Genomic DNA, 15,336 nt, shown 5'->3' on the forward strand with positions numbered 1-15,336 from the left:
GGAAAGAGAATGGAAGTTTTTGGGGTGGTGGGAATACTCTGTGTTGACGTGGTGGGTGTCTACATAATTGTACACATTCGACAGATTTATTGGAAGCTCAAGTTGTGTGCATTTCACTGTATGTAAACTTTGCCTTAATAAAAAAAAACCCTCCTTTTCGTACACAAGTTCTGTCTGCTGGAACTTCTTTACAAATAGTAATTATTTTTAAGAATCTAATTCTTTCAAAATCTCTTGATCCTAAAAATGTAGTGTATTTGCCAGGGAAATAACATAACTGGTGATGGAGATTGCTTTTGTTCTAAGTAACCTGTGAAGTCTATAAGCAGTCACAAAGTGCTTGAGTACTGTGTCCTCATCCCATTAAAAGGGGTGAAATCACCATAGTAAATCTCAGTCCAAATATAATCACACAATAAAGAATGCAGAACAAGTTAAATAGGTAATTTTCCCGTGATTTCCTCTCTAGCTGTTTTACCAGTAGACTTAGATGACCAATAGACTCTTAAACCACAGAGTAGAACTTTTTTTGGTAAAAAAGCCTTAAAATTAAAATTCCTATAAATCCTTGAATTTTTAAACTATTTTTACTGCTTGCTTTTATTTTTGGGCATGATCATTCATTTCCCTGAAACAAAATGTTAAAGACTCAAAGTGGGACAGGTTAAGAAAATGTGCAGCTAACATTAAATGTGACTCAGTACACATGGAGAGGGAAGAGGTTTTGCTTATTTAAAAATTATTTTATGTATTTGAGACAGAACATGAGGGGGGGAGAGGGAGAGTGAAAAAAGCAGATGCCCCACTGAACAGGGAGCCTGACTCGGGGACCTGAGCTGAAGGCAGACACATAACCGACTGAGCCACCCAGGTGCCCCTAATTTTTAACAGAAGGATCATATAAAAAAATCTTAATTGATGGGGCGCCTGGCTGGCTCAGTCGGTAGAGCATGCAACTCAATCTCAGGATCATGAGTTCAACCCCACGCTAGGCATGGAGCCCACTTAAAAAATGGTCTTCTAAGAAAAAATAGTAATTGAATAACAAAAAGCACACTTGTCAGCTACAAGATTTTTGTCTCCTTGTTTTAACTAATATATTTCTAGCAGAAAACAGGAAAATATTTCATGCAAGGAATTTGGGCACACAGCCTTCAGAATTTAAAGCAGATACATAATCACAGTAACAAAAATTCCACTTTTAAGACTGAATTTGGAAGGTGAATATAAGGAAACAAAAATGTTTGCCACTGCAGTACATTACTGAAAATTCTTCATATATCTAAATGGCCTTAAATGGCCAGAGACTTAAATAGATAACCTCATCACTAAAGAGGCTAAATATATATTTTCTGGGACCTGTTTTTTCCCATGGTCAAAAAGACTAGTGTTTTCTTCCTGAAAGTCTTTTTAAATGAAAATACTGTAACTTGGTCATCATTTATTCTACTTGATAGGATCTGTAGTTCTTCACTACAGAGCTACCGTGTCCGAGGTACCTAGCTGGTTTTCTGCTTTATGATGCATTGATTGGAAGAATGCGAGTCTCTGAAACTGCTTCCAAGGGCCGTGACGCGTGAGATCCCCTGGTCAGTCTACCCACCGCAGTACAGTGCCTACATGTGGCTCATGTCCCGGCACGCTTAGAGCACAGGGTTGATGGGCAGGGCTGGAGACCTAGTCACTGAAGAGTAGAAGAGTGTGGTTAACTACTGTGATTAATCAGAACCACTTGTGAACTCTTGTAAAACGGACTCCCTCTGGGCAGCCCCGGTGGCTCAGTGGTTTAGGGCAGCCTTAAGCTCGGGGCGTGATCCTGGAGGCCCGGGATCGAGTCCCGCATTGGGCTCCCTGCATGGAGCCTGCTCCTCCCTTTGCCTGTGTCTCTGCCTCTGTGTCCCTTATGAATAAATAGAATCTTAAAAAAATGGACTCCCTCCCTTCTGTAAACTAGCTGACAAGTTGTGAGCCAAGACTCCAGTGAATGTCAAACACCTCTACCACAGACACGATCAAAACCTTGAAGTGATTCCTTTCACCTAGGGTGGTTTATGCAAGAACTCATACGAACTCATGCAATAAAAGGACGCAGGATTATACTGCTGTCAGCCCACCTATAGTGTATACTGCCTGTTTACCATTTCTGGTTTGTTTTTTTTTTTTTTTGAAGATTTTGTTTATTCTTGAGAAACAGAGAGAGAGGCAGAGACACAGGCAGAGGGAGAAGCAGGCTCCATACAGGGAGCCCGACATGGGACTCGATCCCGGTCTTCAGGATCATGCCCTGGGCCGAAGGCAGGTGCCAAAATGCTGAGCCACCCGGGCTGCCCCTACTATTCATTTCTTGTCCTGGCTTAAGTATTTGGCTTCTTTTTTTTTTTTTTTTTTTAAAGATTTTATTTATTTATTCATGATAGACATAGGGGGAGAGAGAGGCAGAGACACAGGCAGAGGGAGAAGCAGGCTCCATGCAGGGAGCCTGATGTGGGACTTGATCCCAGAACTCCAGGATCGCGCCCTGGGCCAAAGGCAGGCACTAAACCGCTGAGCCACCCAGGGATCCCCAAGTATTTGGCTTCTTGATCACTATTAAAAATCCTGAATATAGGGGCACCTGGGTAGCTCAGGGCGGGATCCTAGGATCGAGTCCCTCATCAGGCTCCCGCAGGCAGCCTGCTTCTCCCTCTGCCTGTGTCTCTGCCTCTGTGTCTCTCATGAATAAACAAATAAATCTTTAAAGGGAAAGCCCTGAATAGAGAGAGTAGTACTTGAGACAGAATCACCGATGTCTCCCCAACTCTGTTCACATAAAGCCACATACTGTGATACAGCTATTTTTTTTTTTAAGATTTTAGTTCTATTAGGGCACCCCTGTGATACAGCTATTAAGCACTTCTCACCTGTTTGGTGTGTTTTTTTTTTAACTTTTTAAAGATTTTTAAATTTTTTATCTACTTATTCATGAGAGACACACACAGAGAGAGAGAGAGAGAGAGAGAGAGAGAGAGAGGCAGAGACACAGGCAGAGGGAGTCCCCTGACTTGGGACTCGATCCAGGGACTCCAGCATCAGGCCCTGGGCTGAAGGTGGCGCTAAACCGCTAGAGCCACTGGGGCTGCCCTGTGTGGTGTTAAGACTCAGTCACCTACAGGGCCCCTGGCAGTTGTCAGTTAAGCCTCTGACGGTTGGTTTTGGCTCAAATTGTGATCTCAGGGTCTTGAGATGGAGCCCCGCATGGGGCAACAAGTTCAGTGAGGAGTTTACTCTTCTGCCTCCCTCTCCCCTGCATCTGCTCTATCAAATAAATCTTAAAAAAAAAAAAAAAAAAGCAAGCAAGCTCACATAGACTGTACAAAGCTTTGCATACCGTGTGCAGGGAGACCACGCATTTGTCAGTCCCTCATGTGATTTGGCTCATTAGATCCCTCCAGATCCACTGGGAGATGGTGCTGGTACCTGACCCAGAAATCAGGAACAGAGGACCGCTGGGGCCCTCAGGCATGATACAGTACAGGCGATTGTAAACAGACAGACAAGTCCTTCAAAAGGGAAGATGACAATTTTTATTGTTATTACAAAAGCAAGTTCTTTTAACTTCAGTCATGTGAATAATTGCAAGAGCGGCTAAGGGCTTCATCCTCACACAGGCACCAAGTCAGGCACAGTAGGTAGCTACAAATCATAAGAAAAAGGTTTCTTGACCTTGGATCCCCACAGTTCCTACCTAGTCTGCCATGCTTTGGAATTAGGCTCAGAACCTCGGCAGAGCTACTCCATTCCCTTGAATTCTCTGGGTTTTTTTGTTAAAAAAAAAAAAAAAAGAGCCTAGGTATTGACCTACGCTGTTCTAGTAAAAACTAGTCACTAAGTCCTGGCCTGAGAGAGATCCACATTTCCTTTAGAGCAGAACAAACTAGGTAACTAAGGTGAGTTGACTTCCGAGAGCAGCTCCCCGGGGAGTCCCTAAAGTAGGCAGGCCCTCGGGACTGACCTCGGTCACCTGAAGCACGAGGACGTCACCGGTCACCGGAGGAGCGCGGGAGCTCCGCTCCAGCACACTCTTCCCGGGCGGCAGGAAAGGAGGTAGCAGGGACTCGGGCTGACATCTGGAGCGCTAAGCGAATGTGCCTGGCAGAGGGAAGCCTCAGGAAGCACAAAACATCATTCCACCTTTGCCGTCCACAAATCTGAGGTTTCCGTGTTAAGTTTTAAAGGGCACAGTGGCATGTGTGGTGAGGCAGAAAAGACGGTTCCCATTCTAGGGGCTGCTCGAGAAATCCCAATTTTCTGCCTAATCAGACATGGTGCCTACCTGCTTTTCCCTTATGTTGGAGAACGTCAAGGTTCTAATCTCCACTCCCACACCTCCGGGCCCTTAGAACATTCCCTAGTAAACAACTCAGCTAGCAGATTACTGTTTCAAGGAAGCATAGGATTAGAGGTATGTGAAAAGTGTATTTATTGAAGGGAAGACTCAGTATGTTCCAGGATCCTGAAAATCAAGACTATCCTAGAACCAAAACCATCACAAGTTGAACCAATCTATCCGACCTGAATTCTGGCAGTAAATTGGTTCAAATGGAATCCACTGAACTATCACGGGAAAATAAAAACAAACAGTCCCTATTCCACTTACTAGGAAATCTAATATAACCAACTGACTGCTAAATTTAAACCTAGTAATAAGTCTTTTGAGTTGTGCATGTATAATTACATTTATTTCACAAGCTGCTGCCATGGCAAGATCTCTAAAGAAACAAAGCATGAATATATCAGATGGCATTTTGCTAGAATCACTGAAAAGTTGGCGGGAGGAAACAGAAGCCACGTTATCTGGAGACAGAAAATCGTCCCCTGAATCCTGCTGATTGCTGTCTACCTCGCGTGTGTCTGTGAGAGGATTAATGGCACGTTTACTCTGATAAGGTAGGCCAACACTGTACAGAACGTCGCGTCGTTCTCCAGGCTGCTGGAGTGCAGTGACCGCAATTTTCAAAAGTTTTCAAGGGTTCAGAGTTGCCTGATGTTTAGAGTTGTCGTAAAAACTATTAGCCCTTCGACTACCTTACATCTGTCCCCAGAGCCATGAAGCCACCTTTCACGTGGTGGCGGTCTGTGAGGAAGTCCGTGCCAACGAGGAGAGAAGCTGAAGTGCTGCCCCGTGGGACAGTCATCACAGACCTTGGGGTAGTGACAGCTGTGACTAAGTCTTCCTGAAGATGCCAGGGAGTTTAGATGACTTTTTTTCAAGAGTTCGTCATGGAAGCAGTTTTTGACCATAGGTCCGCCTTTTTCTTGGGTTGCAAAACTGCATCTGATTGAAAGCATGACCCCACATCTCTGCAGCACTTGAGCTGAGAGGGTGCCAGGGACTGTCCAACTGCACCCCCTTGAAAGTCCATCGCACACTGAGAACACAGTTCTTGTCGCTTAGGGAACTAGCAGGCAAGTACGAGTTCCCTCTTGTTACAGTGAACCACCTGTACTTTAACAATTTACAGAGTTTTTACATTCAGTTATCACATATTTCAAGACTTTCAGTTCAAAACAAAGAAATATACATGGGCTTAAGTATTCAAGAACACTTTACTATTTGTCACTTAATTTCATGGCAATACATACTCAGTCCAACTCTTCTGGTTTGATTTTACATTGGTTTTCACTGGATATAAGTCCTTTTTGCAAATTAAAAACAAGAAATAGATGCTGTATTTTCCCCTCTCCCACAGCAGTAAAGGTTTAAAGTGGCAATTACTTCAGATGTTCATTAATGATACCTTTATTCTCAATTCATTAATTTAAAAAAACTATAAATAATCTAGCATGACAGTTGTATACAGAACATTAAAGTAAAAAGATGCAAAGAAAGTTGTGATTCTAAGTCTAGATTCTAAGATCTACGCTAAAGCTGGAGGAAGAAACGTTTGGGTCCATATTACCCTCATCTGCAGCCAGTCAGCCTACGTTCGCACTGTCAGCCACACCCACAGTCCATCAGCACAGGAACTTGCACTGCTCTCTGCAGAGGCCCAGCATCACATGCTGCCAGTTCACGCCAGACACTGAATTTCCTCATCCAGATCACCAGCCAGGGTGAACTAGGAGTTAAAATGCATCAATTCTGAGACTACTTCCTAAAGAACTTCCAAGCCCATAATTAACAGTGCGTTTTTTTTTTTCATGATTAAGTAATCATTTGCACAAATGTGTAAAAGAATCCAATGAAATTTATATTTCATAATCTTTTCTATTTTAGAGCTAGACCCTTTACAGTTGGTATCCATGTCGTTTTGCTGGAGTCTTGGCAACATGCACATAATATTCTAAAATTGTAAATGTTTTAATAGCAAACAGAACTGGTTTTTAAAAATATGCTCGATTTAAAAATGGAAATCTATTTTTGGAAATAATTTCAACAACTCTTGAGCTTTTAAAGATTCATTAAAATCCAAGCAATTGCTATTTTGTTCCTATTAACTTGGAAGTACAAAAAGTCATTATGTACTGATTAAAGCTCCCGTATTTCCCAGAAAAATAAAAGCCCAGAGATTTGCTGACATAATAAAATTTAGCTAAATTTCATGCAATTTAATAGCCGTGAGTATAGTTATAGGAAGCTGTAGGACGATAACTTTGCTCTGTCCATAAGATATAGCACCATTCATGAAATGAATGGTAATTCTATAGTTAAGAGAACAGGATTAGATTGTTTTATGCTTTGTGACTGGAAACACAGTCTGACTAGGCTTTTCTTTTCTGAGGGAAGGGACTTGTCATTAAATATACAATTACAAAAGTATCTTATTTAGAGATAAACCACAGTCTAAAAGAGGCTGTCTTTGATATATGACATCCCTCAAAATCAAGGGGGGCTTCCAATAAACCCAAAAAGTGGCTCTTCCATTTCCCACTCATTCTCATTAAAAACTTCAAAATCCTGTCAGTTATAGTAGAAAGTCAGCCTTCAGTCTAAAAACCACTGCCATGCTCCATTGTGGTTCATCCAAATAACAGTTTAGCAAATTTCAGCTTTAAGAAAACAGTTAATTTGAAGTAACTGAGAAAAACTTCGATACTGTGCTTGATTCTACACATCACTGTTAACTTTAGTCTGTGCAGATTTGGATGGTTCTAAATGTGGCCGGATGAGATTTAGCTTTAAACCAGCAAGGATCATCCAGCCTTTAAAATTACTGATACAAATAGTAAAGGAGTAATTTGCAGAACTGGCACTTGCAATGGATACAGTTTTCATACTAGATGCATGCAGCTCTTATAAATGCTAAAGGAGGCATTTCTGCCAGGTCTCAACATGCTTGCTTTATTGCAAATCCCACTAATTTAACACGGTAATGGAATTTTCTGTAGGGGTACTTTTGTTACACTTTACTAATAAAAACGACAGTACGCTGTTCTTTTTTAAAACAGCCTACTGTGTTGAAGAAACCATGTTGAATATAAATTGGCAGGAAACAGCTGGCAGACCTACTACTACAGCAGCGTCCCAGCGCCATACAGGTGTTTGATTGGACATATGCACTAACCACCAAAGGAAGGGGCCAAACTTAACACTTTCCTTTATACAAACTTGCACAGCGTTTGGAAATGCCTCATTTAAAGTAGTGGGGAGGGAAGAGTTTAGAAAAGTCCAAGTCATAAAATGTACTCAATTACTTGGTAAGTTAAAAAGCTAATGCAACAATGTTACATCCAGATAAAAAACGTTATTCAAAAGCAATTCAAATACCGAAAAGGATTTCAAATTGAATATTTTATTAACATGGTAGTTGTCTCTATAACATGTGCACACACTCGCACACTCAGAATGATCTGCCTGGGGGGAAAAAAGACTAAGTATGCCTAAGGGGAAAATGAAAAATAAAAAAATTCCTGTAAGTTTTCATTATTGTAGGCAATTGTGTCCACATCACTTACAAAGCTATTGCCAAATCTGTCCAAGGAAGCAGAGTTTGGGAGGGGAAGGAAAAAAATCTGGGGGAAAATTCAACAGTGGCATAGCAGAGCTCTCAATATGAGAAAGCTGACATAATGTGGACTTTTGCTGTGGATTTCGTCTTTGCAAAATATGGGGAGAAGTTTGTCAATGGGCAGAAAATAAGAGAAGGCGGTGTGAAGTAGGCTTTTGCAGTCAATTTTCCTCACAGTATTGTGCAGGGTCATCAAGAAAATGCTTAGTCTTTCTCTGGAACCAGTTTCAGAACTTTCCCAATTGCAATGGTTTTACCTAGAAATGAAATTTAAAAAACAGAAACAAAAACCCTTTTCAGTAGTTAACAGCAAGGCTACATAAGGTATTCAAGCTTATTATTTTTTAAATCATAAAATTATTGTCCACAATGTAAATACTAATTAACTGGCTCTTCCACCAAAGGCATGATTTCTGAGTAGGTGTCTTTTAATAAGTGGGTCTCTAGAGGGTAGGGGGAGCTGAAAAGAAGCTTATCCTTTCCTATATCACAAATCTAAGCCTGGACAAGTAAAATGTGGAATGTCCGAACCATGGAATAGTATTTGGCAATAAAAAAGAATTACATGCCACGTTTAAAAAACTAGACACTAAAGACCACAAATTGTATGATTCTATTTATATGGCATGCCCAAAAAAGGCAAACAGAGAAAGATCTGTGGTTGGCTAGGGATAGGAACACCAAGTGACTGTAAACAGGTATAGGAGTTTTTTAAGATGTGTTCTAAAAATAAAATGTGGTGATGGTTGTACAACCCTGTAAATAGATTAAATTCATTAAACTGTACACTTAAAACAAGTCCATTTCAAGGTATATAAATGAACTCAATAAAGATGTGAAGGAAAAAAAAAATAAATAAATAAAGATGCGAAGGAGGGGTTCTCAGTTCTATTTACTATAAAGGGTAGAAATACCACAAGGTCATGTGAAAAACCTAAAAGGCCAAGCTACCCTTTAGGAAAAAAACAACTCTGGGATTAAACATTCTTGCTACTTTCTGTTCACCGGATTTTGTCAGGTTCTAATTGGTAACTAAGATTCTCATTTTGTTAAGTAAACAGGACAAACCCAAGTAACCAGGTTTGCCATTACCAAGAAGATTTTTAAGATAAGGACTTCAAAATAAAGTAAATACTGTCTCTGTACAGATTCCTCTGAAATAAGGTGGAGGAGGTATAGTGCTTGTCACAGCTCCTGACGTGCAGGAGACCCAGAGTAAGTTTTCTGTAGAACAGAAATGGAATGAACACGTGAGGTGCGAATTCTGTATTTCAACTGAACCACAATGTTTTAATGTAACACTTTCCACACTCTTAAAATAGTTATCTAAGTTAGAAATATTAATGATCCACAGAGAAACATTTAATAAGAGCCACTTTGTTTTCCTGCTACCAAAAGTTTCATGGCCACAACATAGGAAAAGCAGAGCTGTTCAGATTCACTCAGAACTAGGGAGAAATGGACACCCACACACAAAAAAAACGTAACATTAAATAAACCTGTATAAAAATCAGATGCTTCTGAAAAAAAGAAAAATCAGGTGCTGACAGACCATTAATGTATGTGTTTCATGCCCCCGACATCAATGTAGTGAATGTTTATTATATTTGATTTTAAAGTGTCTCCTGACCACAAAAATACCAAGGTTTCTACTTCGGAGGCTTGAATGGCGAAAACTTGCCTTACAGGCTTAAGCCCTTCAAGATGGGCTTTAAGCACACATAGTACAAAGGATTTCACCATAGAAATGTCTCATTTAGTAAATAAAATAACTCTCAAAGCCCACTACTTACAAATTATCAAAATTAAGATTCTTAATCTACAGCATACTGTTACAATGCATGGTCGGTTCCGTCTGTTCAAACCACTCAACTCATGAAACATTTATTACAGGAACATATTACAGAACATGCATCCAAGTTTTCTATGAACTTGTGACGTGCACCGTACTTGGATGGAACAAACTCGCATCCTAGAGATGCTACTAGGCAGCAGTGTAAATGCTTACCCTCGTCTCTTAAGGTAAAGCGCCCCATCTGAGGGAAGTCTTTAAAGGTCTCAAGGCAGATGGTTCCTGCTGTCCTTAAGCGGGCGATGCATACTTGATCTTGTTTCACAAAACGGGGTCGAGTCTTACTTTTTTCTCCTGATTTTTTGTCTACCAAGCAGATTAAGGCCTAGCCAAGAAAAAGGGAGATCAGAATGCCAAATAAGAGAATCTTTAGGACAAGGAGTACAAATAAGAGTATATTACTGTTGCCGATCAGAAATTATCAAGATAGTCTTTAAACACATACATAAACAAAAAACCCCAATTAACTTAATTATCAATTAATTAAGACTCACTGTTATTTCGACTTCCTCAATACAGGTGTGAATATGCAGCACCGCATTATAACCTGGGCAGATGATGGATTTGTGCTCTATAATCACTATCTGTCAAACAAAAAAATTCACATCTTTATCCGTGGGGTAAAAAAAGAACTGAATGTTCTCTAGTGCCATATAGTACCACAAGAATATGGAACTCACAGTCTCAAGTTATTTTTGAATTAGAAGTGCTGGGTCAGGTCGCCTGATATCCAAGCATGAACTCTGATATCCTTACCCTACTTATCTTCTTGGCCAGACCCAAACTTTAGAAACCTAGCAGGCAGACTCATTCTTCTCTGAGAAGCCTCTTTCTTCCTAAGAATTTAAGGTAGTCACTGCCACTACAGCTACTTTTCTTTTGTTCCAGATGTGAACTTCTCATAATTTTATCGAGTTTTCAATATCTAAGATCCAGTAAAAGTAAACAACCTTGGGGATCCCTGGGTGGCTCAGCAGTTTAGCACCTGCCTTCGGCCCGGGGTGTGACCCTGGGGTCCCGGGATCCAGTCCCGCATGGGGCTCCCTGCATGGAGCCTGCTTCTCCCTCTGCCTCTCTCTGTGTCTCTCATGAAAAAATAAATAAAATCTTAAAAATAAAAGTAGACAACCTTGTATCCAAGCATCAAAATCTAACTTGTCATCATAGCTGGTTACAGAACTCAAAATTTCTGAGCTACACCAAGCATCAACTCTGTAATTCTTCTGTGGAAGTCAGGTTGCTAATAACAGAGAAATTGTGTTTTCCTGTCTGGAAAGGTACTTACCCTGAATGAGCAGACACACCCTGATTTCCAAGGCAACTGTGTTCTATTTTCAGGGGAAAGACACCTTGAGCAAAATTCAAAAGGAACGTGGTGTGCCTGGCTGGCACAGTCAGTAGAGCATGTGTCTCAATCCCGGGGTTGTGAGTTCAAGCCCCACATTGGATGTGGAGCCTACTTCAAAAACAATGAAGTAGATAAACAAATAAAATAAAAAGGAACTTATAAAAAATACCACCTCTTAAAGACCTCATGTGTGAGATCTATATCATGGTTGTCGTAATATGGTAGGATTTCAATTCCCCCCCTACACAGTGGTATGTCACCAATCATCAGGACAAAAGGGATTTAAATTCTAATTTCATTTAGACAGTGAGAGATCACTCAATTACAATAACTAGTTTACCTGGGCATCAAATGTGCGTCCAGAATGACAAAGATTATTAGGATCACAAAGTATGAATCCCGGAAGAATCTCCTCCTCTTCAATTCCTTTCAGTCTGATTTTGAGGTTTTCACCTGGGGCTACAGAATCAGTTTCTACATCATCGGAAAGGATTCCGAGAACTTCCACATTGTGCTTAAAAAAACAAAACAAAACAATAAACGCAAGCCTGGAGGATTTCTGACATTCACTGCTCAGCAGAACGTGAAGTGATCTGAATGTTCATTTAGACTTGCAGGTCACATTTTTCTGAGGTCATGGATTAGCCAAAACACTTACTTGAATATGAAACTTCATTACATTTGTATGACATGAACTTAATGAAAATCATATCCTAGAGATATAAACTGCCAATTAAAATATTAATTTGGGGGGGTGGGGGTGACTGGGTGGCGGGCACTGAGGTGGGCACTTGACGGGATGAGCACTGGGTGTTATTCTGTATGTTGACAAATTGAACACCAATAAAAAATAGATTTATTTTAAAAAATAAAAAAATAAAAAATAAAATATTAATTTGGCTTAATATCATATCCTAATAATTTCCAAATTGAACACAGTATAAACTAGCATTTGCCTTATCTTTTCAAAATTAAAACATTAAATCTAACATCTAGATTTTAATTTTACAAATGTCATTATTATGATTAGATTCTAGGATTTAATAGCACAGCTTCTATTACCCATCAATTCCAAATATCTGAAGAATGTGCTTCTCAAAAAGATACGTGAACAATTAAGCTTTAAAAGAACACAGACTAATGGGTACAAGGTTTCCTTTGGAGTGATGAAAATGTTCTAACCTCATAGTGGTGATGACTGTGAAGCTTAATAAATGTCACTAATGGTAAAATTTACATTATTTTACCAATTATTAAAAAAAAAAGCATAGAGATGGTAGAACATGTTAAAAGCAATACCCACAAGTGCTCCCTTATTTTACTCCATTTCTTCCCTTGGAAATTCATATTGTTAAAACACATACCACAAATTAACAGCCCTCATGACAAAATAAACTATTTCACGCTGGTAGATAAACAGTGGAGAATCCAGAATCGTTATCCTCCAGAATTCTACAGTCTGTCACTTGTTAACCTCTAGTAGTCTCTCCCCTCTTCACCAATAATGGTCTCCTTTCCCAAAAGGCAGCTTATACCTTATTGATACCTACTGAAGTTCATTCCAAGAAGTGAAACAGAGCCATATTTGTTAGCTAAATTCTTTCCAGTAACAGGACAAAAGGGCAGAAACCAGGAGTTCCCCCATAGACAAACTAAGCAAGTACTGTAAACTACTTTTTGCCCAAACAATCCAGTATAACAATCCCTCTCTCCAAACGCGGTCTTCTCTGGCTAAGTACAATAGTTACTCTAATCTTTTAATTAATCCATAGTTTCAAAAATTAAGACAGAACAACAAATTCTCTTGGTTTATGAAAGGTAATGAGGATTTTGCCTGTTCTAAGTACCTCACAAAAGTGGAATCATAGGGGCGCCTGAGTGGCTCAGCTGGTTAAATGACCGACTCTTGGTTTTGGCTCAGGTCGTGATCTCAGGGTCATGAGATCAAGCCCGGCACTGGGACTCTGCTCTCAGCACAGAGTCCACTTAAGGTTCTGTCTCCCTCTTCCCCTTCAAGATAAATCTTAAAAAAAAAAAAAAAAATTGTGGAATCATACATTATTTATCTTTTTGTGACTGGCTTATTAATTCACTTAGCACAATGCCCTTAACGTTCATGTTGTACCATGGGTCAGAATTTCCTTCCTTTTTAGGCTGAATAATATTCCACTGTATGGATATATCACATTCTGTTTATCTACTTATCCATCAATTGACACGATAGGTTGCTTCCCCATTTAGCTTGTGTGAATAATGCTATTATGAACATGGGTTCTTTGAGGTCTGCTTTCCATTCTTTTGGGCACATATCCTGAAGTGATACTGCTGGATCATATAATTATTCCATTTTTAAATTTTTCTGAGGAAACATCATTATGTTTTCCACAGCGGTGTGCAGTTTTACATTCTCACCCACAGTTCCAATTTCTCCACATCCTCACCAACATCTGTTATTTTGTTTTTTTGATGGGTACGAGGTGTTATCTCGTTGTGGCTTTCATTTGCATTCCCCTAATGATTAGAGATGAGATCTTTTCATATGCTTGTTGGCTGTTTGCACATCTTCGGAGAAATGTTTCAGTCCCTTGCTTATTTTTTAGTCAGGTTGTTAATTTTGTTGTTGAGTTATAGTTCTTGATATATTCTGGATTTAAACCCTTATCAGATTTCTGATATACAATTACTTTCTCCTATTTCGTAGGTTACCTACGCATTAATTTTTTATCATAAGATAGTTTGGCATCTGAGTCTCTTAAAATATTTAATTCCATTCCACTGAGACTCAGCAGGACTAACAAGAACTGAGTCATCAAGGCTTGCCTACCAGCTGCAGGCAAGGCTACACTGACCTGCCTGGTCATCAGTATTAAGTCCCAGCTCCCGCAGAAAAGCTGTAACTAGTTTAGCCTGGCACTCAGTCCACTTGCTCTTAGTGAATTGTACTTTTCTTTCTATTGTGGTAGAACACTCATATACAATTTACCTTTTACAAATATTTTACATATTACAACTCCAAGGCATCTGGTTGGCATTCACAATATTATACAACCAATACCAGTATCTCGTTTCAAAACATCCTCATCATTCCAAAGGAAACTGTGCCTTCCTTCAGGTCACTCCTTATTCTTCATCCCCTAGCCTCTTACAACCCCCAATCTGCCTGCCTTCCATCACCATGACCCAACTACTTCGGTGACTGCCCTATGAACTAGGATTCATGATAAGCATTTTCATTCAATTGCCAATGACCTTCCAGTTGCAGCTATAAATACCTTAGTAAAAAGATCCTATGATAGGCTACTCTAATCTCCAGTGAATAAGGCATCAAGAAACCTCAAAGTATAATTTGTAAGATGCCAATTATACCTAAACCTTTTCTTATTTACTGTGCCTGGATTGAGGACTGGTAAAGACATTCTCACTGAAGTCTAACAAATCTCTATATGGAGGTTTTTTGTTTGGTTTTGGTTTTAGGTTTACTTATTTATTATGGAGAGAAAGAATATGCACAAGTGGGGGAAGGGCAGAGAGAGGGAAAGATGCAGACTCCATGCTGAGGGCAGAGCCCCATGCAGGGCTGTATCCCACGACCCTGACACTCAAATGACTGAGTCACCAGATGCCCCACTATTTGGAGGTTCTGATGGCAGAGGTCTGCTTTCCTACATAAATATCTCAGAAGAGGGAAGCCCGGGTGGCTCAGCGGTTGGCGCCGCCTTTGGCCCAGGGCCAGATCCTGGAGACCTAGGATCGAGTCCCACGTCGGGCTCCCTGCATGGAGCCTATTCTTCCCTCTGTCTGTGTCTCTGCTTCTCTTTCTCTCTGTGTTTCTCATGAATAAATAAGTAAAATCTTAAAAAAAAAAAAAAAATCTCAGAAGCTCTGAGAAGGCCCTTTTGGAAAATAGGTAACGGTTTCTCAAGTAATATGTCTGTAATTATCAGCAACTGAGCAGCCAAAAATAACACAAAGGTAAGTTCAATGGAGACTTTACAGGTTATAATAAAACCCTCTCCAATAATAAATTACAAAAAGGTAGGAAGATTAGGGACCCATTTATGATAAAGGCAAATTCTCTTCTCTCAAAACAGATTAGGACTATAAATTGGGCACATTTTATAGTAGCCAATATAATAATACAAGAAAAA

At 39.9% G+C, this 15,336-nt stretch overlaps 1 protein-coding gene across 4 annotated transcripts in view; it reads right to left on the minus strand.

Moving 5' to 3' along the window:
• Positions 1–3,540: 3,540 nt before the first annotated feature.
• Positions 3,541–15,336, minus strand: part of GSPT1 (G1 to S phase transition 1) — a 39,513-nt gene continuing 27,717 nt past the window's right edge. For all 4 annotated transcript variants that reach the window (XM_055339389.1, XM_055339388.1, XM_055339387.1 and 1 more), the window contains exons 12-15: positions 11,529–11,702; positions 10,335–10,424; positions 9,997–10,165; positions 3,541–8,245 (exon numbers count right to left, since the gene is read on the minus strand). In XM_055339389.1, the coding sequence (XP_055195364.1) occupies positions 8,193–8,245; positions 9,997–10,165; positions 10,335–10,424; positions 11,529–11,702 (486 nt within the window). In that variant the 3' untranslated portion in view covers positions 3,541–8,192. The remainder of the gene's footprint in view (positions 8,246–9,996; positions 10,166–10,334; positions 10,425–11,528; positions 11,703–15,336) is intronic.

This window comes from Nyctereutes procyonoides, unplaced genomic scaffold, assembly GCF_905146905.1.
Source record: "Nyctereutes procyonoides isolate TBG_1078 unplaced genomic scaffold, NYPRO_anot_genome, whole genome shotgun sequence".
Taxonomy (NCBI): Eukaryota; Metazoa; Chordata; class Mammalia; order Carnivora; family Canidae; genus Nyctereutes; species Nyctereutes procyonoides.